Source organism: Pygoscelis adeliae, unplaced genomic scaffold (genome assembly GCF_000699105.1).
Source record: "Pygoscelis adeliae isolate BGI_AS28 unplaced genomic scaffold, ASM69910v1 Scaffold113, whole genome shotgun sequence".
Classification (NCBI taxonomy): Eukaryota; Metazoa; Chordata; class Aves; order Sphenisciformes; family Spheniscidae; genus Pygoscelis; species Pygoscelis adeliae.
Window position 1 is genome coordinate 2,680,869 of NW_008825108.1, and position 24,170 is coordinate 2,705,038.

The 24,170-nt window shown below is 38.5% G+C and overlaps 1 protein-coding gene across 2 annotated transcripts in view; it reads right to left on the minus strand.

Annotated features, from left to right (window-relative positions):
* Window positions 1-23,519, minus strand: part of SYT1 (synaptotagmin I) — a 132,656-nt gene extending 109,137 nt beyond the window's left edge. Inside the window, exon 1 of one of the 2 annotated variants that reach the window (XM_009327524.1) lies at window positions 23,333-23,519. In XM_009327524.1, coding sequence (XP_009325799.1) covers window positions 23,333-23,504 — 172 coding nt within the window. In that variant the 5' untranslated portion in view covers window positions 23,505-23,519. The remainder of the gene's footprint in view (window positions 1-23,332) is intronic. The other variant, XM_009327526.1, reaches the window with a different exon arrangement.
* Between the last annotated feature and the right edge of the window lie 651 nt (window positions 23,520-24,170).

Below are 24,170 nucleotides of genomic sequence, written 5' to 3' on the forward strand. Positions count from 1 at the left end.
CTCCTGAGGCACCTCAGGACTATGCTCATGTTAGAACTGATTTTGCAGATAATCCAAAATAGGTCCTAAGAAGACTCTTCTGAGACAGAGAATCGGTGATAAAACACAAGAACAAACAAGTTGTCTTTAAAGTGAATAGTCATTTATGAAGCTTTCATCACTGTGTTTCTAGACCTGCAAACAAAACATGCACACTCTGACAATGCTGATTCTGACCTAAAGCTAATAGGACTTGATTTTTTCCATAAATGCTTTTACGTCATGCACTTCCATGCTGAACCCTCAGTGTAAGATGAAATTCCCTAACCCTAGTCACCACGACTGAAACATCCCACATGGTCCGTCACCCTTGTTTCTAGGGTGCCTGTAGTACCAGGAATGGCCCTATAATACTTACGTGCAGTTGTTGGCAGGCACAACCAGCATGAGCCATGTGCATGTTCACAGAGATTGTCAATAAGATACACTTTGTTGGTCTAGTGTCCTCTCAAATCTGGATGCAAGTGAATGCTAGGATTGCTAGGTAATCCTGGTCTTGGTGCATGGCCAGCGATGCCTGATCGGGTGCACCATATGCAGGCAAGGACTCATACCACATGTCAGTCGTAGAGTGCAGCAGAGCAGGGTGCAAGAGTTGTGACTGTGCTATTCCACTCCTGGCTGGCTCTGCTCACCTCGGTGGGACTAAGTGAGCCTGGCTGTGGCTGTATGCATGCATTTTTCCAAGGGACCTCAAATTGTGTATTGATTTAGTTGTGCAGGTGTATGCCGGAGACCTCCGGCAGGCACCTCTGTCCTTGATGTGGCACTCTGCTCAGCTCAGGAAAGGGCAGAGAGTAACCCGTCATGCTGCAGGTTGTTTTGAGAACTTTATATGGGTGAGACTGCTTCGTGGGATTGGGGGCGTAACGGTGTGGGCTCTGCTGCACTGGTATATGATGCACGCCTGGCAGGCCAGGGCAGCTAGGTGAGCTGTTCTGCAGTGTGTAGTTTGCCAGACCGCCTGGGGGGTGTGCGCTGAAGGACCGAATGGTCCCAGGCTTGTCCCAGGCATTCAAATTAAAATGTTTTCATGACCTCTTATCTATTAAGCAGAGGTGCTGGTCAGGATATTTATACCAGCTTTGCAAATTTCAAGGGAGAAGGTACCAACAGCCCAGCTATCCCAAGCCTCGTCCCAGTGCTGGGCTGGAAAGAGAGACCCATCCCCATGGCACGCCTCACCTCTGCCTCAACAAGCACCACAAAAGTTAACTCCCCTCGCTTCTTCCCCGCCAAGCCAAACTTCCCCAGAAAGCACCACTGGCATGGATGTGCACAACAGCTTCTGCAGCAGTTTGCTCTGTTCCGCCAGCACACAGCTGTCACTATGAAGATGTGTATCAGAAGATATTATAAAGATACAGTTTTGTGGAATCTGTATGCTGTTAGACACTTACACTGCTAATACAGAAAAAAGAAATTTAATTTGATTATTCACTGACTGTATAAAACTCAAGTCCCTTGGACAAAATGTTGTTTTCACCTGCTATTTAAAAATTAGCAGGCTTTGATCTTTCGCTTTTTAAGTGTTCAGTTTTATTTTAAAGGACTGAAGCAAAGAATCTAAATGTGGGTTGTGCCCTTGCCTAGTATTTCGACCTCCTTTATTCTGCAAGAAGCTACCAAGGCTACAACCCACATATCAGTAGTGGCCTTTATAGGAAGAAATCTATTTTCAAGGTACGGTTAAGGTTAATAGCCATGTTGCTCTTCTTTTTCAGAAGCTCATTTAGCAGCACTATTATGATGAGGATTATGATGATTGATTACTAACTTCTGCCTTTTTGCACAAAAAGCACCAGTCCTGATTGGCTAACTATAAATGCTGTAATGGTCATTAACTTTGTTGCAGGAACCACTGCCAAAGTGATAAATAGATTTGGTTTACATTAGCTACCAGCCTAAAAGCATCATTTGGTTTACATTAGCTACCAGCCTAAAAGCATCATTTGACCTCATTAATAGATCTAATCAAATCTGGAGTTATGCTCCCTAAGAAGGAAGACTATCCTTTTTAAGACAAGAACTCCGAGGCTTTTTTCTGGTCTCCATAAATACAAAAGTTGAAATTTTGTTCCATTGAGGTAAGGTCACAATTCTCTCCAAAATGCTGTGTGCAAATGCGAGGCATTCAAGTTTTCCTTACTTCTTGTTCAGTCTGAAGAAGTTAAAACTGCTCCTAGGAGGCATTAAAAGCTATCCGTACAAGCCCAGGGAAGCTGTGTTTCTTGGAAAAGTGGTCAGTTTGCTGAAGGAACCAAGAACACAACCTTTGCGTATACGTGTCTGAAATTTCAGGTTAGTATGTTGAAATCTACATCAAAATTATATGGTTGATGTACAGATATAGCTCTTCAGGTCTGCGGAATGAAAAAGCTGCAGACCGCATTTGATCTCTTAATCCAATTTGATTTCCTACCTGCAAATTGTTTCTCGTTTCCTTCATCTTTACTTCTGTAAGGTACAAGTATAACACACTCCTCACTGTTGCTGTGCTTCTCGCTTTGCCTACCTAGCAATGTTAGAAGTTATTAATTTAGCATGCCTGGAATATGTTTTCTCTCATGTTGTGCTTCAGCCTTCTGCTAATTAGCCTGAATAATTAATTTACACGAGCTCTGGTCAGGCCCTATATTCAGCTAGGCCATGAATGTGTGTTACAGCTGTAACCCAAAGTTGATAGTTTCAGCTTAGGGGATGATGTGGATCTGAAAGAAACCTGGAAAGGACTGTTTTATAAGCACACGTATCATCCTGAAGGACAGCACAAAACGTTCTTGTATGGTGTGGTTTAATACAGGCAGTTTGTCCCAATGCTTTCTTTGTCCTGTTAATCTTATTGGCTATCAGCAAAAGCAACTACTATCAGTTTGTCTCTTAAGACAGCAACTCTCCCTAAAAATCTCAGCTAGTACTTTTATGTCCCTCTTTTTTTTAAACCTGACATAAACTAGAGGTGAAGCATGACTCTGCAAGCTTTGGGATAGAGGAGGAACCATGAAAAACAAGACTCTTTTCATCAACTTCTGTATTTTATTTGGTGATTGTTGCTTATTCTAAAATTAAAAATTTAAATTTTATTTAAACTTTCAGATTAATATATAAAAAGTGGTATCAGCGTAGTAACAGAAGACCCAGCCTTGTTCTACTCCTAACCCCATTCCCCAAAAAGAAGGGCTGTAGGCATCTGTCCTTCGAAGGGGAATTTTCATTCCTCAGTGTTGAGTGGACAGGTGAACCAGTCTGCTGCTCTGAGACATGTGCTAGGGGTTTCAGACGAAAACCCTCCATTTTAAACCCCTGTATCCAGCTTGCTGCTGGACAGCCAGCCTGGGAGGCTTTTCATCGTTCTGAGACCCCTCGACTCCCACCTGTGCTGAGTTTGAAGTCCAGCCATGTAATACTGAATGCAGGCTGCAAGCTCTTCTCAAGTTATGTCAGTCATTTTTCCTGGATATGACAGAAAGAAATAAATCCACTCTCTCAGTACCAGAGTCCACCTTTGATTTTCTGCAGTAGGTGTCAGTTTTGCCTTACACTGCCCAAATGAAAACCAGACACATTCTAGGCACTTACATCCCTTATGGGATCTAATCATATGAGCAAAATTCACAGAAAGAGCATCCTTTTCCTCCATCTCCTTCTGTAGTGTTCTATTGATGCTGAGTGTGCTCAGCACAGATTGATCCTACAGGTACGTCCAGGCCAGACTTTCTCCACTAACTGAAGCATTCCTGTAAGGGCTTATTGAAAACTCACTGCTGAAATGTCACCGGCTTCTTCTATTCATTGGGAAGAGAATAGGAAACAGAACCTTACACCAGCTCTGAAAATCAATTATTAGACATTCTTGTTTTACTTTGCTGCAGTAAACGGTCATCAGGGTCTGACTCAAAAGTTCTGTACTAGACTTGGATCTACAGTCCTCTGGTTGACACCACTCCATGTTCATTGCTTTTTATCTTTGAATTGCTTTCTGAATGACGATTTGCTAATTGGCATAGTCAGAGAAAAGTATTAATTTCGTTTCAAAGAAGGAAAGCCAGGCGAGGATGACCTGTGACTTGCTTTCAGGATCACACAGAATGTCGCTAAAACTTGAGAGTGGTCAGTCTAACCCCATGCCCAGTGTACGCTTCTCTCCTGAGACTGGCATATTTCCACTCTAGTAATATTTTGCTCCAGTATTTACAGTCAACCTTAGCAACTGCTCTACATGGACACATTTTCTTATTGCTATTTAACAACTACTGCATCCCCTCGTTGCTCAAAAAGTGCATCCCACTTATTAAAATCACTTAATTAAAATCCATTCTTATCATTGGATTAATTTCATTGCTACTGATCGAAGAGGTTGAAAAATTGATCAAATCTTAAAATTAAAAGTACACAGCAGAGTTCTTGCTTCTGTCCCTATATAAATACAATCAAACCTGAAGTGATTAACCCCAAGTTTGGCTAGAATAGAGAAATAAAAATTAAAAGGGAATGCCGTAACTAAGCACAGGAAAAATAATCACTTTGGGAATTAGAAGTCAGGGTTAAAGGCTCATTCTGCTGAAATCAATGGTCACAGTCCTGATGACTTCTGTCCAGCGAGGATCCTGTCTCTGGTTCCCGATTCCTCTTGCAAGTACTCTGTCATTAACTAAAGAAGCAGCTGTGCTCTCTCCTAATAAGAACTTTGCAGTAGCTAATTGACAACTCTTTCAAACCTGTAGCATCACCAGTAATGAACAATTAATCCTCTGCCTCCTCAGAACTGAGTTAAGCTCAGAACAGAAAGGGAGAGGCAGCAAAAGAAAATGGACTCTGTGAAGCATGAAGAAATAAAAATGAAAAGATCATAAAGAAAACAAACATTAAGGGTAGAAGAGCAATCAATAAAGTCCAAAGCTTGAAAGACTGTCTTGGAAAATAAGTACTCTAAAGGAATTTAAATAAGTATAAATGGAATTCTCAGAAAGATTTATTTAAGAGTGAATTAATTCTTCAGTACAATTTCCTTTTTTCTTCCCTTGCATGATTGTCTCTTAGGCTACTTCACTTTCTGCATATGGTGCCACATGACAATAACAACACATTAATCTCCAAGTCATATATGTTCTTCCATAGTAATTATTCCAACAAGCAAAAGGTTAACACACTTAAATGAATGCAAATGAGACGGTGGTTTGTTATTGGCTGAAAGTGCCTCAAACCAGACTAACAGTGATACACAGATGCAACTTTGCATCTGCAGTCTAATTAAAACTAATCTAACTAAATATGGTGCAACTGTAAAGCAGCTCGAGCGCTGCAGAGAACACACAGAATTCCTTTTATAGTTGGAAAGAGCTTCCAAGAGCCAGTGTGTCTGCCATTTCACTTTATTTGGAACCACTTTAATAGCAGGTGAGTAATCAGCAAATAAATTCTCTGTAGCTGCTTTAGAATTGTTCATTCACAGAAGCAGAAGCAGTGATAATGCATCCACAGATACATTACAACAGCAACGGAGGCCACATCGACTGGGGGAGGTAATGTCCTTTCATTAGGCAAAATGATACAGTTGGAAAAAAGAAAAAAGCTTCAAGCTGTAAGTCATCCTTCAGCCTCGCTTATTAAGGCAGAACTCAACTACAAAAAAACACTTTTGCAGATGTGTTACGTTACTGACATGAGTTGTCCACAGCAAAATCAGGCATGATCAAAACCTTGTCTTGTCAAGGGATTTCTTTTAAAATATTCTTAAGACAGAATCACTTTTTTTTCCTGGCAAATAAACATTCCACAGACATTGCATTCAGTATGAAAACTTACTGCTCTCAGCTGAAATTCTGCCATAAGTGATTCTAGCACTGAGAACTAAAATGGCCATGAGGTAATACAATAACGTGTACAACCCTCTACCCAGCATACAGTCTACAGGCTGTGAGACCAATGTAAAAGAATAAATTCCAGCACTTTACCTTTTTTCTTTCCCTCTCAAAAATTCAGGTAAGAAACTTTATGTTAGAAAACTGTCTTAAAATGCTTAAATCAGCAAGTCTCAGATGAAAGAAGATCAAAGGAGGACAAATCTTGATGAAAACTTCATTACAACAGACTTCCGTGAGGTATTACAGTAGACAAAGATACTCTGCATATTCCCACCTTAGAGAAACAGGCTGAACTGTCTTGATCCTGTTGCAACCTAAAATAACTATGTTTGTAGAAAGCCAAAGATATGAAGGTATGGTGCTTGCCAGGAGTCCGAATTCATGCAGGGTAAAGAGGCTCTCCAGATCTCGTTGTTTTTCTTCTTTCTTCCTTTCTCAAGGCTCACCAGATTGCTAAAATATTGAATTTGGTAATATCCAGATTGCTAAAATGTTGACTTCCAGTATGTCCTTGACTCTGTGGGCCAGGCGTGGCTTTATATTCCTGGGAAATCCTCCACGTCAGGGCACACTTTGTGTTAGAGCAGATTCATGGAATGAGAGCATGCAAGAACTATACTGTAGATATGGCACTCTCCTAGAAGGCCAGCAAATTGACTCTTCCTACCGTTTTAGATGAAATAATCACTGAATGAAAAATTGAAATAGGCTTGATAGTAGAGCTCTGGAGACTTTCTCTTTTCTTGGTTGGTATGCTAACCAGTGAGCTGTTTACCCCACGTAAGCCAGAAGCTAAGCCACTGCTCCCACAGAACAATGTTCCTGAGTCCCTGGGTCTCCCACAGAGGATTTCTGTATCAGCCTCAGTGAGGAGGATGAGTAACGCATTCTCCATACAGCCTAACCTATAGTGCATAGGCTCTCTCTCTTCTCTATGGGCTGAGATATATGGGTTTAAAGCTGTTGAGGCTGAGTAAGATGCAAGCGATGTTCTTCCTCCTCTCGTGATAGTGCCTTAATAACTATCCTTATTACATAACAAAACTGGTGACAACACTATCAGCGTTTCCCTTTGTAGTCCCACTGTAGTCCCACTAGTTCCAAGAATGAAAATACAGCCTCCAAGTAAAAGGGCAATAGATGAGACAGATAAATCCCATAGTGAAAATTGGGTCTGCTGTTTGAAAAAAATGTACATAGAGGGCTCTATTATAAAAAAAAAAAAATCATAAATGATGAAAATTCTCAAAATTGTCCCATTAAAGTAATTTCTTTGCTGCCTGATATTTCTAGACAAGTAGAGCTCTGATTTGAGTCCTTTTGGTTGTAAATAGTTCCATTAATTTCAGCAAAACTATGCTGAACAAAGTTTGTAGGATTATGTCTTAAGGTAAACTTACCAATACACAGGAAAAAAGCATTGCATGTTTTTGACAGCATTCCTTTAACCTAGGAAAGATAAGTGTGGTGATTCATAGAAAAGGGAATTTTGGTAAGTCATAACTAGTTTTCAAATGAAATGTCAGTCTGAAATTGCTAATCAAATAGTCATTTTCATGGTATTTTTCTATACGCTGGTGTGAAATGTACTCCATTCTAGAAGCTTGCAAAACACATCTTTCATAATTCAAAATCTACATTAAGGTGAGGTTTATGGGCTGCACAGGCTGTCACAGAGGCCCATGCAGCAGAATGAATATCCCCCTTTGTGAATATGTGCACTGATGGTTAACAGTACTGTGCTCTACACTAAAAAGCCTTAGGGTAACAGAGACTTCAAAAAAATTGCATTTTCTTTCTCCTAAATATGTAACGTGAAGAAAAGTTCAAAATGAAAAGCATTTAACTTTATACGAGGGAAATTTTATTCAGATCTAGATTTTCTTAATGTTGTATTTTATCACGGTATCATACATTTCCTAAGGAATGAAAAGGGGGCTGTCAAATACGTTGTTATTTTTACATCATATTTTGATTTCAGTGCAATTTGGAGCTTTTAGAGTGTAGTACAAACATGTGGCTGTATATACATTGCATTAAGGACATTGCATTTACTTGTTTTTCTCTTTATTGTGCATTATTTAATTTACTAATTAGTCATTATTTATTTGTGTATTTTTATTTATTATCTTTATTATTACTCTTGTATTACTTTGATCACACTTTTCTCCTACGTTTGCTCAATATATAGTACTCATAAGACAAACTGCTTTTATAATGTATGAAGGCCTTATTATGGCTCAGCCACCTGTGAATTGTCTTTAAATCAGCACAGGGTCTTAAGCCACCATAAATATAGAATGGTAATTCATATATGGTAAAGCACAGATAAGATACAAGATACAGGAAGATAGAAATTATTTTTAAAAACAACATAGGACATCTGCTGTGAAGTTTCTAACCTTCTAGACTTAAAAGTCGACTGTAATGGTGAGCACAACACTTAACGAAATTTGAATCTTAACCCTGTGCTGCCTTTGCTATATTTTCAATAACCAAGGAATGCAGCCAAATAATATTGATTTGCCCAAATTATCTCAGAAATAAATCTGCGAATATTTGCCTCACTTTCTGATCACTGATACTAGCATATTACTCTGCAGTACAGCAAAATTAGGACTTACTGGGTGAAATCTCAAAAAGAGTTTCCAGAAACTAGTAGATAACTTCTGCTTCTTTTGAGATGACAGTTTGAGTGTTATTAATCAGACTTGTCACTAACTCCTGGATCCGCTAGGTGGTGAGGAGCCTGTCCTTGAGCTGAGGAAAAGGAAGACCTCATCAACACTCCTTTTCAATGGCGCTTCAGAGCCAAAGTTATGGCTACATACAGGAACACTATAGTGTAGGAGAAGTGCAGTTGGCAGAGGTAAAAATGGGCCAATAAATTTTATTGTTATGGTGAAACAGTCCTTTAATAAGGATAATGTTTTTGTCTCCATCACCTGCAATATGCAATAAGCTTGGAAGGTAATGTTTTTGTGCTGTGACGAGTATTCAACCCATCCCAAATCATAAATAACTTTTGTTGTCAGTGTTGTCCCAGGAGACTCCACTAAAGTAAGTGAAGCTAGTTATATTTATTCAGGCACATCATGGTAGAGGTGACACTTGATGAAAGAAGAAATCCTTCCCTGGAGTAAAACTAAATGCCATTTACCTCACTGCTGATGGCTTAGACATCCAATATCTCTGCAGTGGCTTCCACAGATTCAACCACTGAAGAGTTAAAAATACCACCCCAAAATAAGCCCTATTAAACAGCTCTGCAGTCAAATTATTTTAATTATGGCCAACGTGTAGGCTATATTTTGATTGATAGCCCTTTTATCCCCTTATGAAAGCAGTTTCTGACAGGCATGCCCCTTGCAAGTGGCTAGTACTTACTTAATTGGCCTCACATGCCTTCAAGTTGAGCCAGCTCATGCCAGGAAACAACCTTCTGGAAGCCAGCACTGTAACCAATTTTTCTTTGGCTTCTCTCTAAACTTGGCAATGCTGTGATTTATCCTGGCTTATCTCAATTGTTGATCCTTACCTGAGGTCACACACAATTTTGCTGACTGCCATTGACATTGCAGGGTTATATGCAACACACTTTTCTCTTCTGACTCTCCTTCCAAAAACGTTTCTTGTCCAACTAGTAGCATAGTTAGTAGCAGTTAGAAAACCCTTGAGCAGGGATATGAGGTTTCCAGTTCATGGTTCAGTGCAGGAACGTTCAACGTATTCGTGGGGTAAAGAACAACCACTGACAGGAGCCCTGTTAGTCTTGAGCAAAAAAACCAGCTAGTCCTACCCTCACAACTTCTGCCACTGTGACAAGAAAAAATTGTACATTTTACAGTATATTAGTCTTAAAGTCACTAAAAAATAAACATCAGCATTCAGTCTGCTTTGCTGAAATGTTAGCTGAATTCCTTTCACTCCTTCTTAGCAAGCTTTGTGTGAAGTAGAGGGAAAAGTAGAGAAATATTGTTTTATATTTATTCTTTTTCATCAGAAGTATCCTGTGGCAGACAGACAGCAGAGACTAGCACTGGCAGGGAGCCTTATGCCTCTCTCAGCCATATGTCAAAAAATTTCAGAGGCTTTAACTTTCCTCTTTCCTCCTGTAACTGTACTCTCCGTGAAAGTCTTAGCATGGCAAAACTGTTTTTTTTTTCTACAGAGGCAGAAAGCGTAAATGAGAGGAGACGGTGTTGTGTGATGAGGGAACCAGGAAAAAGGAAGGAAAAGGCAGTAAATGAAAGATGGTGAGAAGAACTGGAGTTGTAAGTCACAAATGGGTTATCATTTACTTTCAGATCACAAATGTGACCTCTAAGCTTACAAGCCATACATCTCGTCAACATACTCCATAATAGTAATTCTCAGAACATCAGACCTATTGACATGGAGATTGTGAAGACATATACTGTCATTAATGCTCATCTGTCTGGTGGAAGCAAACGTTGCACCTTCTTGGAGAAAGAATCACTGATTTTTTTTTTAATTTTATTTTATTTTATTTCATTTTACTTAATTCTATTTTACTTTAGAAAAGGCAATTTTAAGTTCACCTAGCATCAGGACAGGAACATAGATGTTTTACAGCTCTCAATTCTCCACTCCCCAAATATCAGTACAAACACAATACTGATGCAAACCCCCCTTATTTTCCTTGCCCCATAAAATATTGTGGGAAAGCAGGGAATATCAGCATTGCTTTGCTACATCAAGAACCCTCACTGACACTTCAGTCTCCTAATGGGTCCCAACCCTCATTCTGACAATGCTGAACTGAGTAACAAACTGCTGTAATTCAACATCCTCACAATTTGGGTATAGTCTCATTAGGTTTGGGAACTGGACAGTAAGTACACTCACCTACAACTACAAGCATGGACATAATTTATTTTAGTCCTATGTTGATGTAAGTGTATCATAGCTTGTCTTCACCTCTTGCAAAAACCAAACCAAAGCAAAACCAACTTCGAAAAGGAGAGGCATTATAGCACTTGTTAATCCATTAAAAGTGATCCATCTTAGCGTACATGACTGATACAACGTATGCTCCTAGCACTTTATAATTCCCCCTGATACCAGGGAAAGATTAAAGAAGTCTGCCCAAACAGAGAACCATCACTAGCATTGGAGGCAATCCTATAATTTTGTCTGCGAGAATTAAAGTACTGGGGTCCAGCCATTGAAAAGTCTTGAACCCTGTGATAGTCTGATGCTGGCTTTCAGATGCTTCTCAGCGCTGACGCTGAAAGGAGGGAGGAATTAGTGAGGCATCACATCTGCTCCTTGCTCATTGCCACAGCACTCCAATACACCCACCAAACAGCTGAACAATTCACTAAAGCTCACGGATGACCTAAACCCAGGAGAAAGCTAAACAACATCATCTGCCAGTATCTTGGATCCCTCTCAGGCATAGAACGCGGCACCGTGGTGGCCTGCTTCCCACTGAGCCAGTAATGCTAATGCTGAGGAACAGCGGTGGAGACATGCTGATGCGAGGGCTGCTGTACTTTGGAGAAAGCATAAAACCAATGTCCCCAGCTTTTGTGGTGATGAAAGATCCCCTGGGATTTTCCCAAAAGGATTGTAATGCCTTACAGCCCCATCCAACTCTCATTAAACTAAATGGAAAGAACCTCAATCACTTCTGTGGAAATTGGATGTTTGCATTGTTGGCCCAAATCCCAAGTGAGGTAATTACATTCTTCCAATGGTTTCCACTGGAAAATTTCAGTCCCCCCCATCCCAAATGATCTCAAAGTAGCACTTTTCTGATAATTTAAACTAAACAACTGCCCTAAATGCTGTCTTTTTTTTACAACAATCATGAAAGTGTGTGTTGTGATAATAAGCCATGTAACAAAAGAGGGTACAACTCTCAGCAAGCAGCCTACTAAAATGAAATGTAAGGTAAAAAAATTACACTGATATTTATGAAGGTCTGAAAAGAAATTTGCCACTACCACTACATGTGTGTGTGGTACACGTCTCTAAAATTACATCACTTGTAGAGTTACAAACTTTTAAAATAACCGTAGCTAAAGTAAAATTAATTTACATTAAAATATGAATTAATGTAGCAGTTCATCAGGTAAATTGCAGCATGTATTAGAAATGTAAGTGTTTACAGTCTTGATCCGCCAAACCACTTGTGTGTAACAAATTAAATTTGATGCACTATTCAGGAGCTTAAAGGTTAGTACACATTTAAATACTTTACTGGATTAAACCTTTTGAAATTCTAAAATCTGCTGTGTATCACTTCAGTACCTGAACTCAGCCTGCATACTCAGGTTATACTTGCATGGCTATATCAAGTAAGAATGTACTTCTGTTGCTTTTCATGTTATTTAGAGGAGCGGTGTAGGTCAGTCAAGAAAAAGACTTGAAAACAAGAAAAAACTTGTTCACCAATTTGCTCTCATCCTGCACTGCAGGGTTCAGCTAGCGTTGCTATGCCATCAGGGATTTGGTATCACAAATTATTTTACCTAATGTGGACACAATTCAGGGGATGGGTTGGTTGTTTTTAAAGACGATATATTTTCTGCTCCTTTTCTACCAAGAATTACCGGGATAAATACTCAGTTCAACAGAATAAAAATACTACTTGTCATTATCATTATAAAATTATAGCTAGTTTTCTTATTCTAGGTGGCAGTGAGAAGTAGTAGTGATGTTGGACAGATCCATGCACTTTGCAGAATCAAAGCCCAGCTGTCAGTAGGTTCCTAACAAAAACGAGCTGTTGCAAATCAAGGATGTTGCAGAGTTTAAACACTTCAGTTAACGCATTAACTGAATAGAAGAAAGATTTTTTGTGAATAGTTTCCCTCTTCCATTTTGTCTCTTCCTACATACCTATATTTATATCAAGGAAAGCAGTGCGCATAAGTATTTTTGTACCATATAATCACCGTTAAATAAATGCATGGCTGTTTCAGAATAGTCAAGTCAATTTTGACGTTTTTTCATGCTATGTTATCATCATTAATGTTATGCCCCGAGTTCAGGTAACATTAAGATTTCTTGTTTGTCCACTGGTCCCCTCAACCCCCCATACTATTTTCTGTCACCTTGGCCACCTCGCTGTCCTAGGACTTAAAACTCATCAATAAATATTTCATGAGGTAAGAGAGTTCAGAAATTGGTATTCTGGAACAGTTTCCTATAAAGTGATTACCATCACCGAACTGTAATCTAAAATGCTATGCTAGACTGAAATTTATGAATAGTAAAATTCCTCTGTCCTCCTTCCCTTGCCCATGCTGCAAGTAAATCTGCACCCATGGCATATTACAAAGAAATAACTGACTCCGGGGCTGAGACCTGAAATGCTGTATTCCAGCTTAGAGCACATGTTTGCTGAAAATTGGGTACTGAGGTCTTAAGAAACATGATAAAATAGCTGGCTTTGGATGAGAAGTGAGGTTTGAAACCTACAGAAGAAACAAGTCTGAATGTTGGGGTAGCAAGTATATTGCTTGTGCCAATTTTTTCATGTGAGTTCTGGCTAGGACAAAAGTGTTAATAAATACATAAATGAAATAACACAGAAGGAAAATAGAAAATTCAGTGAACTCTGGTAAGGAAGGACCATAAAAATATCTGTAAGAAAGGTATAAAAATTATTATCAACATTGTTGACTACATGAAGAACCTATTGCCTCTCTATAAACTGTTTCCAGTAAAAAAAATCTGATGCCTGTCCCAGTCCTTGAGGTTTCCTCCCCATTGGGGTACAGCCATATGGGGGATGGTCCTGACACAGCTCTAGGGGGAGAAAGTTTCTCATGTGGAAATTACTTTCAATCTTATCGGCAGCTCACCAGCTTTAGTATACTCCTTCTCCCTTCCTCTTCAAGGAACTGACACCCCTACTCCACCGTGTCAAACGAATGGTTTGTGTGGCTGCTTCAAACTGACAACATGGGAGCTGCCAGCAAAGGTTGAGGAATATCATTCAGGCTGCAGCCTAAAATACCCGAGTTCCTGGTCTTCCTGAGACTAAAGGAAATCAAGGGATCAAGCTGGAAATCTAACTTGGATCTGCCTTTCCTGCAGGAACAGCTAGGAAAGAAATGCAGGATTCATGGGGTCAGACTCTGTAGCCTAGTGTGGGACATTTGTTTAAGAATAAGGAGCCCTAAATACCCAGTGTTATTTGCTTATTTTGTCCAACGGCATTTCACAGCAAAATGCATATGCTGTCCTTCAGCCAGGTCTCTGGTCCAGTGAGTTCCCTTGCTCTTCATCAGAATATACATTCACAGAAAAGAGTGAACCAATCGCTCTCAAAGTGAGAGAAATCAGGTCTCTAAGTCCAGGGAAAGTGTTTTCAGGCTGTGAATCTGCCTGTTACAAGGGCCTAACCTGGGGCTTTTCCGAGATATCGAAGTCTGTGAGACCAGTACCATTTCAGACACATCTCCCCCCAGTTTTTCTTTCTGGATAAACTTGGGCCTCCTGTTTCTGCGTTGTTCTGAAGAGAACCAAGGCATTTAACTCAGATTTGTGAATTTGACACCCAGAGCCTCGTTTGTAAAAGCTAAGTGTAGAAACCCTGAACATTTCTGGAGCTCCTTTTTAGGTGTGGGTTGAAATGCCTTTCCCATCTGAAAGGACAAAACTCATCTTTCATTTTGGCGGCTTTTGCTGCAATAGGGAAACAGTGCCAGCTACAGTACTGAAACATGCCCCCAGATGATATAGGGGCTGTGAGCAAATTAGGGAGCTCTTGCTGAAGTTGATAATTAAGATTAGATTCAGATTCAGAAACCTGCACAGGAGTAGGCAGATGGCTCGCTCAGCTGCCAGCTGGAACTCAGCCTTCATGAGGCAGCCATTCAAGTTCAGCAGCACAGCTTCCTTCTGTGGAGTCAGAGCAAAGTCTACCTATACCAAGATCCTTCTGAAGATTTGAGGCCACCTCCACAGCTCTTGCAAACTGGCTGCGTGTTCTGGAAGAAGTAGAGATTTTCAGATCTAGACCAGTTCAAGATCTTGCTTGAAATACAAGCCAAGACTAAAAAGATAAAAGGAATGCAAGGAAGGATGCTATGGACTTACAGGGATTTATAATCCCTCAGGGAAGACTTTAGTTCGCATAATTCGCAGCAGCAAACCCATCCAGTTCTAAGTAGAATAGTTAACAATAACAACAAAGAATGACATTCTATTCGTCATCTGTGCCAACTTACAACAGTGCCTCAGGATAACAGAGGCTTCATTATCTACTCTTGGTTCTTATAAAAATGCAAGAGAATATCTTCTAGCTTGCCACAGTGCCTAGGCACAAGTAGCTGAGGTAAGGATGGAATATCAATCTTAACAGTAATTCCTATATTTTCATTGCCCATTTATACCATACTTTTTAAAAGCAAATCTATTAACCATAGTCCCAAGTGCTTTTTTTCTTTTATGCAGTACGCTGCTGAGAATCAATCTTTAAATGTATTCTCAATCTTAAGTTCAGAACAATCGTTCCATGAACTCTCTTTATAGAGCATTTTCAGAGCAAGATTACAAACTGAATTATAACAGATAATGGGTAATTTCTGTAGACACTTCATTTGCAGGTAAGTTTGAAAAAGACTAGCAAAGACTGTTTATTTTATGCATGTAAACATAATTTTAGTGCACTTTCCCTCACACAAAGTAATGAAATTTTAAGATACCTTCCCAGTACTGAAAGGAAGCCAGCAACCATGTTCAGTTTTCTGCTTGTAAATTGAATTCTCTACTCAATTTATAAGGCACTGGCACAACTTGACATATCTATAGTGCGATAAAATACCTACCAGAGTCATCATAACATATAAAATAATAACCACAGTGATGTTCTAGAGGAGACCCTTGGGGGTACTCTGGCACCCCTTGTTAAAACCCTGTCACCAAACCAGAGGTAGGTACTCACCCCTGTTTCTGCTATAGATGAATTTCATCCCCATGGCTGTAAAAGTTAATCTGAATAGGGTTTTTTGTTTTCTTTTATTTTGCTGAAATGTTCTCAGCATCATGTATTTTACAGGAGAACTTGCTTCTCCTTCCCCTTCTTTCAGATTATACAACTCAAAACCAACTGCTGTTTCTGAAAACGATGTTTCAGACACATGTAATCAATAATGTATAATACTCTTTGACACTGAGGTTACATTGCCAGTGTGCTTCTGGCTGAGAGACAATATTTCCTTTCAGACGGGACAGTGCATTCTCAAGGTGCTGCAGAAGAGGACATGGGTTTAGCGTGCGACCGGCTCCCCCTGCGCTGGGGATGGAGGGTGCTGCAGCTGGTGCTCTTGTTCAAGTTTTAGGACTCTGCTCTTCTGATTTGTCCTTTCCTCCTTGGCTTGTCCAAGGAGCCAAGATAATGGCCAGAGTAGGAATAGGGTCCTCTCTCAGACCTAAGTATGTCAGATGTGTGGGTTGAGCTTGCTTTGATCGGCAGGGATGTGTAACCTCCTGGTGAGCATGTGTGCTTGCTGGTGCTGGATCAAGCTATGGTCTGCAGCAGCACTTTTGGGACATGCTAGAGCAGCTCGTACCTTTAGCAACAGCCTGAGGTTCCTAGCTCAGTCCTGTATGAGGATCAAATTGGCAGCTGTCACAGATCCAAAAGTTTAAGTACAGAACATGTTAAGGGGATCCTATCAGAAGGCATATGAAAATAACTCATGGATTGTAAAAATTTTCTACGTGACAAAATCAATCATTAAAATATCAAGGGTGTAATTCAGTGGCACCTCAGACCATGTGCTCTTCCTTCCAGACAGGGATTTTCATCCATGTTCTGCTTCACGAGTTTTTCACTTCCATTCTTCCACCCCTCAGTATCTATTTAGATACTCTGGATTTAATAGATCTATTTTCAGGACTCCTAATTTCAAGCATTCAAAATATGCTGGACCCCTAAAAATAATGAAGATATTTTCATATTATGAGTTTATAAAATAACAGAGGGGTTTTTTTTCCTTGCCTCATGATTTTTTTGTCTTCTGGATGTGTGTGGGCAGTATTTTCAAGCTTTTCCCACCAGCAGGTGATCTAGAAACTTCTATTTAATGAAAAAAAATAATTCTGAAGTTCTCATGCAATCACTGAACTCTGGGACTGGGTGATTCAGGGAGAAAATAAAGTTTTGTTGAGAAGTTTAAATGCATGAGATTTGCATTTAAATTGCTATATTTAGAAATAATACTGAGTTTTTCCCCTCTACTATTGTACTGTAATAGCTCTTTCCCATACTTGTTCTGTGTTCCAAAATAAATCTTTATTTCTGATTTCCCCTGCTTCTTTCCCAGTGTAAAGCTGCATGTATTTGCTTGGCATGAGCAACTGCCAATGATTTGATGATAGGAAGGGAAACAAGAAGGCTTGAATTCATGCCTTCCCGCTTCCCCTGGTGCTGCTCTTCAGACTTTCCTAAACATCAAGAAACTTCTTTCTTTATTCTCCTCTAAATCTCTCCTTACAAGTCCTCTTTGCCAGGATACCTCAATACAGTTTGCCAATGTCGGACTGCTCCTAAGCTGAGATGACTGCTTATTGTATTGACAAATACAATTGTTTACATATCTCTGTATATATCTATACCAACATACATATACATAGGCATCGTTTTCTGCAGGCAGGCAGCTATTCCTTGCCTTGTATTTAGACAGGAAGGTCTCTGAAACAAAGACTCAATTTATTTCCAGCTAACCTAAGAAGATCTTAGGCAATGACAAACACTGGTATGTGCCATGGAAATATAATCAATAGCTATTGCTGAGAACGTCACTGTGATTTTATGGTATTCGTCGCTCTCTCTATTAATCCAGTTTTGAAATCTGAAAGCATCCTATTATCAGCATTTTGCTTCTTTTTTATGAACTTAGAAAAGAACATGCCCTCTCTTCCCTATGCCAGTGACACTTGTACTCCAGGAACCATTAGGAGAAGTAGTGAAATGAACAGCCTGAATTTATTTTCTGCAAATGATCAAGCTGGCAGCTCCATAAAAATTAAGTTTCAGAAAGACTCCATGCACAAAATCATCAATTTTCTAACAACAGACAAATTTCAATAATATGTCCTTGCTAATCTTGATGCCAAATAAGAATGAAAAATTAAGAAATGAACTTTATTCCCATTTATAGAGGGTAATAAGAACTCTTAATACAACCTTAGCTGGTCAATCAAGAAAGGCAGAAGGGCAGAAAAGCAGAGACCAGCAGGGAGAAAGAAATGATGAAGTCTGTCTAGGATGACTGCTGAAGGCTGAAACTTTAACTTAAATGGCTAAACATATAAATCCAGATTTGTTTTATTTGCTAATTTACCCAAATATATCTACAAGTGTGTACTTCAGTTTACTAAGCTATTATTTAGAATTAACCCAGACCTTATTCTTACAGTTATTTTTATATTTTTTGTTACAGTTTCCTCTATAGCCTCCAGTCCCATTTTGTTTTGACAGTTATTCACTAAGCCAAGGAGAGGTAAATAAACCTTTATCTGAATATCTGCAAACAGAATGTGAAACAAGTCTGCCCAGAACATCGGGTTTTCAGCCCGAATCATCACACAGTTTTGAGCTCCTGGTCTGGGGGATTATCAGTCAGTTGTACGTGACGAATCAAATTTAGGGGTTTTGAGCACCAGCTACTGAGGCCAAATGGAGTGCAAGCCAGCCAAACATTTCAGAATAAGGTTGGTATGGAAATGTAACGTTTTATCCAATTACAATGTAAGACAGCAAAGAGCATTAGAAATATGCAATAACCTCCTATTAAAGAGGTAATGATAGTATCCTGGATTCAATGCATTCAGTATTACAGCTATCCAAGATTATATGAGAAGCATTAACAGAGTATCATTATTCAGTCAGATGTAGGCTGGAATTTTATTGGATTTTTTCTGGTTTATTTATCTTACTGGCAGAACAAGGTCTTCTGTTCATACGGGAATGTGCTCTTAGGAAACACATCAAGATCGCTTTGCTTTTACAAAGATGCTTATTAAGTAAACTAATGCTGATTGATGCTAAGTTTTATTTTTCTATGGTTAGTATCAGTATCTGGACATTAAAGCCTCCGCCCAAAAGCTGTTCCTGTCTTGCATTCTCATAGTCTTGCTAGAACTCGCTTACTGGAAATGTATGGCAGGTATTTTCCTAGCCTATAGACAAAGGCCCAGATGGAAGAGCAGTGAGGGAGGAAGGAAAGAATCAATATATCTTATAAAGTCTTTTAATGCAATTTTGTTTTCAGAAGTGTAACTGCCTTTTTATCTGCTTTGTTTTACCCCCTTCTTCACGTGTTGGAATTACTACGTTTAAAATGCAAAGGGTAAAAGCAGAGATGGTGCCTTTTTTCTCCTTCTGGTAAACAGCTTAAAAATTCTGCAGATTAAAGATAAATTTGGATAGAAAGTATAAGAACCAATTAAGATAGAGTGACTTTTATACACAGTGCAGTTATGAAAAAACAACTGTACTGTGATTATGCAAATCATCCACTCACAACCAAAATGCAGGGATTTACGTAACGGAGAAAAAAATTCTTCACAGTTATGCCTCGGTAACCTTACAGGATTCTTGCACTTTAATTGTATGACTCATTGTAATAAAACGATCCCACTTGCGTTATCCAAAGTGAAATATATTTAGGACATCGCCATTCTGAATGATTTGTGTGCTTTTGGAAGCTTACACTCTCCTTCCACAAAATGTGGAGTATGTTCTATTTTAAAGAGATACAAATCAGTGAAAAAAACAGAATTTCTGCTTGTATCTATCAAAATTTTAACTGGGTTTACGTACTGCATCACTGCTTTTGAAATAAATGTATACTAATACCAATGGTCCCTCTTTTCTTCTTGGAACTTTTATTTCCTCATTCTATTAAATTCATCCATTTTTGACAAAATAAGACTTCTCCGGTGCATATATTACAGGAGGAAACATCAGTATAATTTAAATTGCACAGACCTATCTTGTAGCTTTGCAGAGTGAAATCTTAATGGGAATCTTAAAATGGGAATTTTTAGTTAGTTAAGTATGTCTAGACTATTTAACTTGTGACTTCTATGTGTTCTACAAAACATATTATTTTAAAAAGATGACTGTTCTATTATAAGCCACGTGGAAGGAACAGTATTTATTCAGCTGGGTGTAGTTTGCTGTACCTTTATATTTGTCATCATGTGTCCCACTATTTGAAGTTGGTTTTTTTTTTTAATATAAGCATGACTTGATATTATGTAATTTCTATGAAAAACCAGAAAGAGGACACTATATATAAATTAGCCCCCACTATGGCTCGGCTTTTTTATCACTCAAACCAAGTTGATTGCAGCTGAGCTTTTTCACAATATGGGTACATTCTATCCTATTATACATCCATTAAATCATGATGGCTTATTTTTCATCTGCAGACATCTTAGGCAGAGGCAACTAAAACATTTAATTATTTCTCTCTTGCACATAGACAACAGCGCGCTGGGAAAAAAAAAAATCCTCTCGCAGTAACTACTGAGCTTTCAAAGCCTTCCCTGTCACGTGGGGATGAACCCGAGACCTTTGGAAGTTTTACATGAGAAAGTACATGAACTAGAAAACAGGCTTGTGACTGATCTGCAAAGATTAGACAACTTGCTGACTATGGCGTTCCTCTGCCACGTGTAAGACTTGGGGTCAGGTCCTCTGAATCTACCAGAGGAGAAACCTGGTCCATGGTCTTGGAGGTGTTCTTAGACCCAAGCACCTGTGCTGTCCCAATGGGGCCCGTTCACCATCTTTATTCTCTCTCACACAGCAAGAAATTCCCAGAAAGGCACTATAAAAACAAATTTACATACTGCTCTGTTTTAAGAGAGATTCTCAAAAAATTTGCAACCAGCTGCAAGAGGTAAGGTCTGACAACTTTTCTACCACAATTAAATCCTCAGCTTTTTAATAGGCTAACAACAGCTCACTGACAACTCCTTATTGACATAAACTAAACAAATAGTAAGGAAATGCTATAATCTTCCGATAGGGAAATGATGTCTCCTCTCCCCTCCTGCCCCCAATATTTTGGAGACAACCTACTTAAACTTATTTGGTGATCTGTTCATGTTAGTTTATAAATGAGAAACACATACAGACCTGTCAATTACAGTCCATTCACGTAGGACTTGTTATTGGGGAAAATGGGGAAAACTAAAGTTATTTGGGATATAAAATGCTCCAACATGTCAATGGCATTATTTCATATTTAAATATTTCAAAAAAGCCACACCCAAGCCCTTTGCCCCTTTGTAGTACAATGAATATTCAACTTTCTTCTTGAAATGGCAAAATTAAAAAAAATAAATATACACAGCAGAATGTCATGTTAAACAGTCCCTGTATTTGATGGAGATGCTGGGAAGATCCAATCACATCTGCAGCCTCTAGAAGGAGAGCAGACAATTGGCATGGGATTTGTGACTACCCCAGGTTCATTTCTCCACTCCACCACAAAATTACTGCATGATCTTGGATAAGAGTCCAGATTTCTAAAATGGGGGCAATACGTTCTGGTCTCACTATCAGCATAAGGTACCATATTTTATAGATACTATAATGTATTTCATAATAAATAAGAGTTGTCTTATGGTCTGGTACACTTTTCTCAGTAAGCACTTTCATAATGTAATAGTAGGTTCTTTTTTTTTTTTGTATGAACAGAAAAAAAAGAAAAGTTTTATTCAGTCCAATCTGGAAAGATTCTCCAGATTGGACTTTCCACTTGTTTTCATTGTTGTTTTAAAAAAGTAAGCAGCAGTGCATTCAAAACTCCCCTCTATCTACAGACCTTTTCCTAGACCTACCAATTACAGAGTTCCTCATATTGGAAACCATTCACACCTTTGCTATGTTAAAATCAAAGTTTAAAAGTAAAAGAATATCTACATAAAAGTGTCATCTACCTCATTTACATAGCATGGTGAGATAAAAAGTAAAAGACAAATGTTTCAAATGCTGACCGTTTCTCCTTCAATGTCTTGTCTTTTCTTTTTTCCTCTTCTTTCTCCTTCTTGCCGTTTTGTTTTTCCCATGATATCATCAGGCAATTTCATTTCAGTATGGTCTGCACCGGACTGTGCAGATTACCAAACTAATGACATACATACTTCTTACCACTGTAACACCTCTACTCTTGCAAGTGAGAATTTCGAGTGACAGAGCAAGGCTGTTTGCTATCAATTTTGCAAAAACCACATCTGCCAGATTGCCAAGATCCATTTTAGAGATAAAAAATCGATTAATATTCTAATTTGTTATCTGTCTTTATCAGTCACACAACATTTCTTTACACAGATGATAACCTTCTAAAAATGAAAACTCTTACATATGTTAAAATACTTCCCTGAAAATATTTTACATTTACTTATTTTTCTGAAGTAAAAATTATTAAAGATTGAATGTCTCTCTACTGCCTGCTATTAAAACACACATATACACACAGCCTTCACCTTCATGTCTACAAAAGTGCCAAAATTATCTGCTTGTATCATTAGCTAATTTTTCCGTCAGTAACAATAAGGATTTTTTCTTTATTATTTGAAACAACATTGACAATGTTGAATTAGTTGTGTATTTAATACCAGTGTATGCATACTAAAACATACCAAACAGGTTCAAGAACCCTAGTATTATTGTAAACAACAGCAAAAAGCTAATGCTTAATTTTTTTTACAAATGTGAACAAATTGAGGCCTCAACTTTGAATCAATACTTGCTAGCACAGACCAAAAGAACCCTGCTGACTTTAACCCTATTGACTTCACAGAAATATACATTGCTACTTTTAAAGTATTCTGCACAGGCACAGGAACTCATGCAAACAACATTCAATGGCTGATCTAACAGAATTACTGAGTGGGAGAAGCATGACTATCTTCACACATTACTGATGTATTAGAGCTATTTCCTTGTTAAAAAGCCATTTTCGCACTTTTTCTACATTTTCTAATCCCCAAAGATACACCGTTTCCTTATTTTCTCAATATTTATGAGTTCTGGCCAAATTTTGCTTTAAGGTAATATGCCCACACACATTTGTCATAAACACGAAACCCTAAGCGTTACTGTTAGGAAATATTTTGCTTATTGGTCCCATGGCCACTGTGAAGTTCTGCTATTCCAGTTTTGATGATTCAGCAATAATTCATCAGTAAAAATTACCGACAATCTGACATACCAAGAATAGACTCAAACTACATATGAGTTTGACCCAATTTTTTTCCACTCCAATTAATTTTAAGGAGCTTACTAAACCAGATTTATCTTCTGATTTTTCTAGTTTTGACTAGAAAACATTTAGTATGCTGTCTAAATAAATGACAAAGAAGAAAATGTCAAGTTAAATCTAATCTGCCAACAGAAGCTTTTTAATCAATCAAGTTTTACTTACATGGAATTTTGTTCAGTTCATTCATGAACTTCTCTTTTAACTTAGAAAATGCATCTTCTTTTCCTCCCCCTCCTCCGGGACTGGCTGGCTCGGTGACATTACTCGCAGGGGCTGCTGCTACTGTGGTAGCTGGCGGTGCTGCCAGGGCCTCGTGATGACTTTCACTCACCATTTTAACCCCTGGGTAAGCTGTAGGAATAAAAAAAACACAACAAAAACCCCAAAAGATAATGTTTAAATCATTGAAATGGATCTCTCATCAATAAAAGACTAAATAGGCAGAATAGCACTTGGTGCTCATGCTTACTGGGCAAATACAACTGCATCAGCATATTGCTTCATGTTCTTCATCAAATATTTATTAGATAAGAGAGAAAAGTCTTTTGCAGGGTTAATTTCAGCCAGAATAATTTTATTGCTTAGTGTTCTTCTCCAACGGTGTTGCATTTTGAACTGCTGAATTTGAAACCTCAAAATTCCTGTAAAACTCTCATGTAGATTTACGGTTTGCTCTTCAATTGTGAAAGCATAAGCAAGTTGGGTAATAACTGCTCCCTATGTGCAAATTTCACAGTGTATTTACAGAATTATTTTTCCATGAGAGTTACAGAGGTGTGGGTCATAGCCAAAGTTTCTATATAAAATAAATGAAGTGAAAAGGATATAATAAAAACACTTCAAGATTTCCTGTCAAAGTTTCCTATTTAAGCAAGTTGTATATTAAACAGAAATTGATTTGCATCCATTTTTATCTTCACTTTTTGAAGGCAATTTTCCTTCCAGTTATTTCGTGTGACATTTGCTACTGACAATATTCTCTTAAATTATTCAGATATCT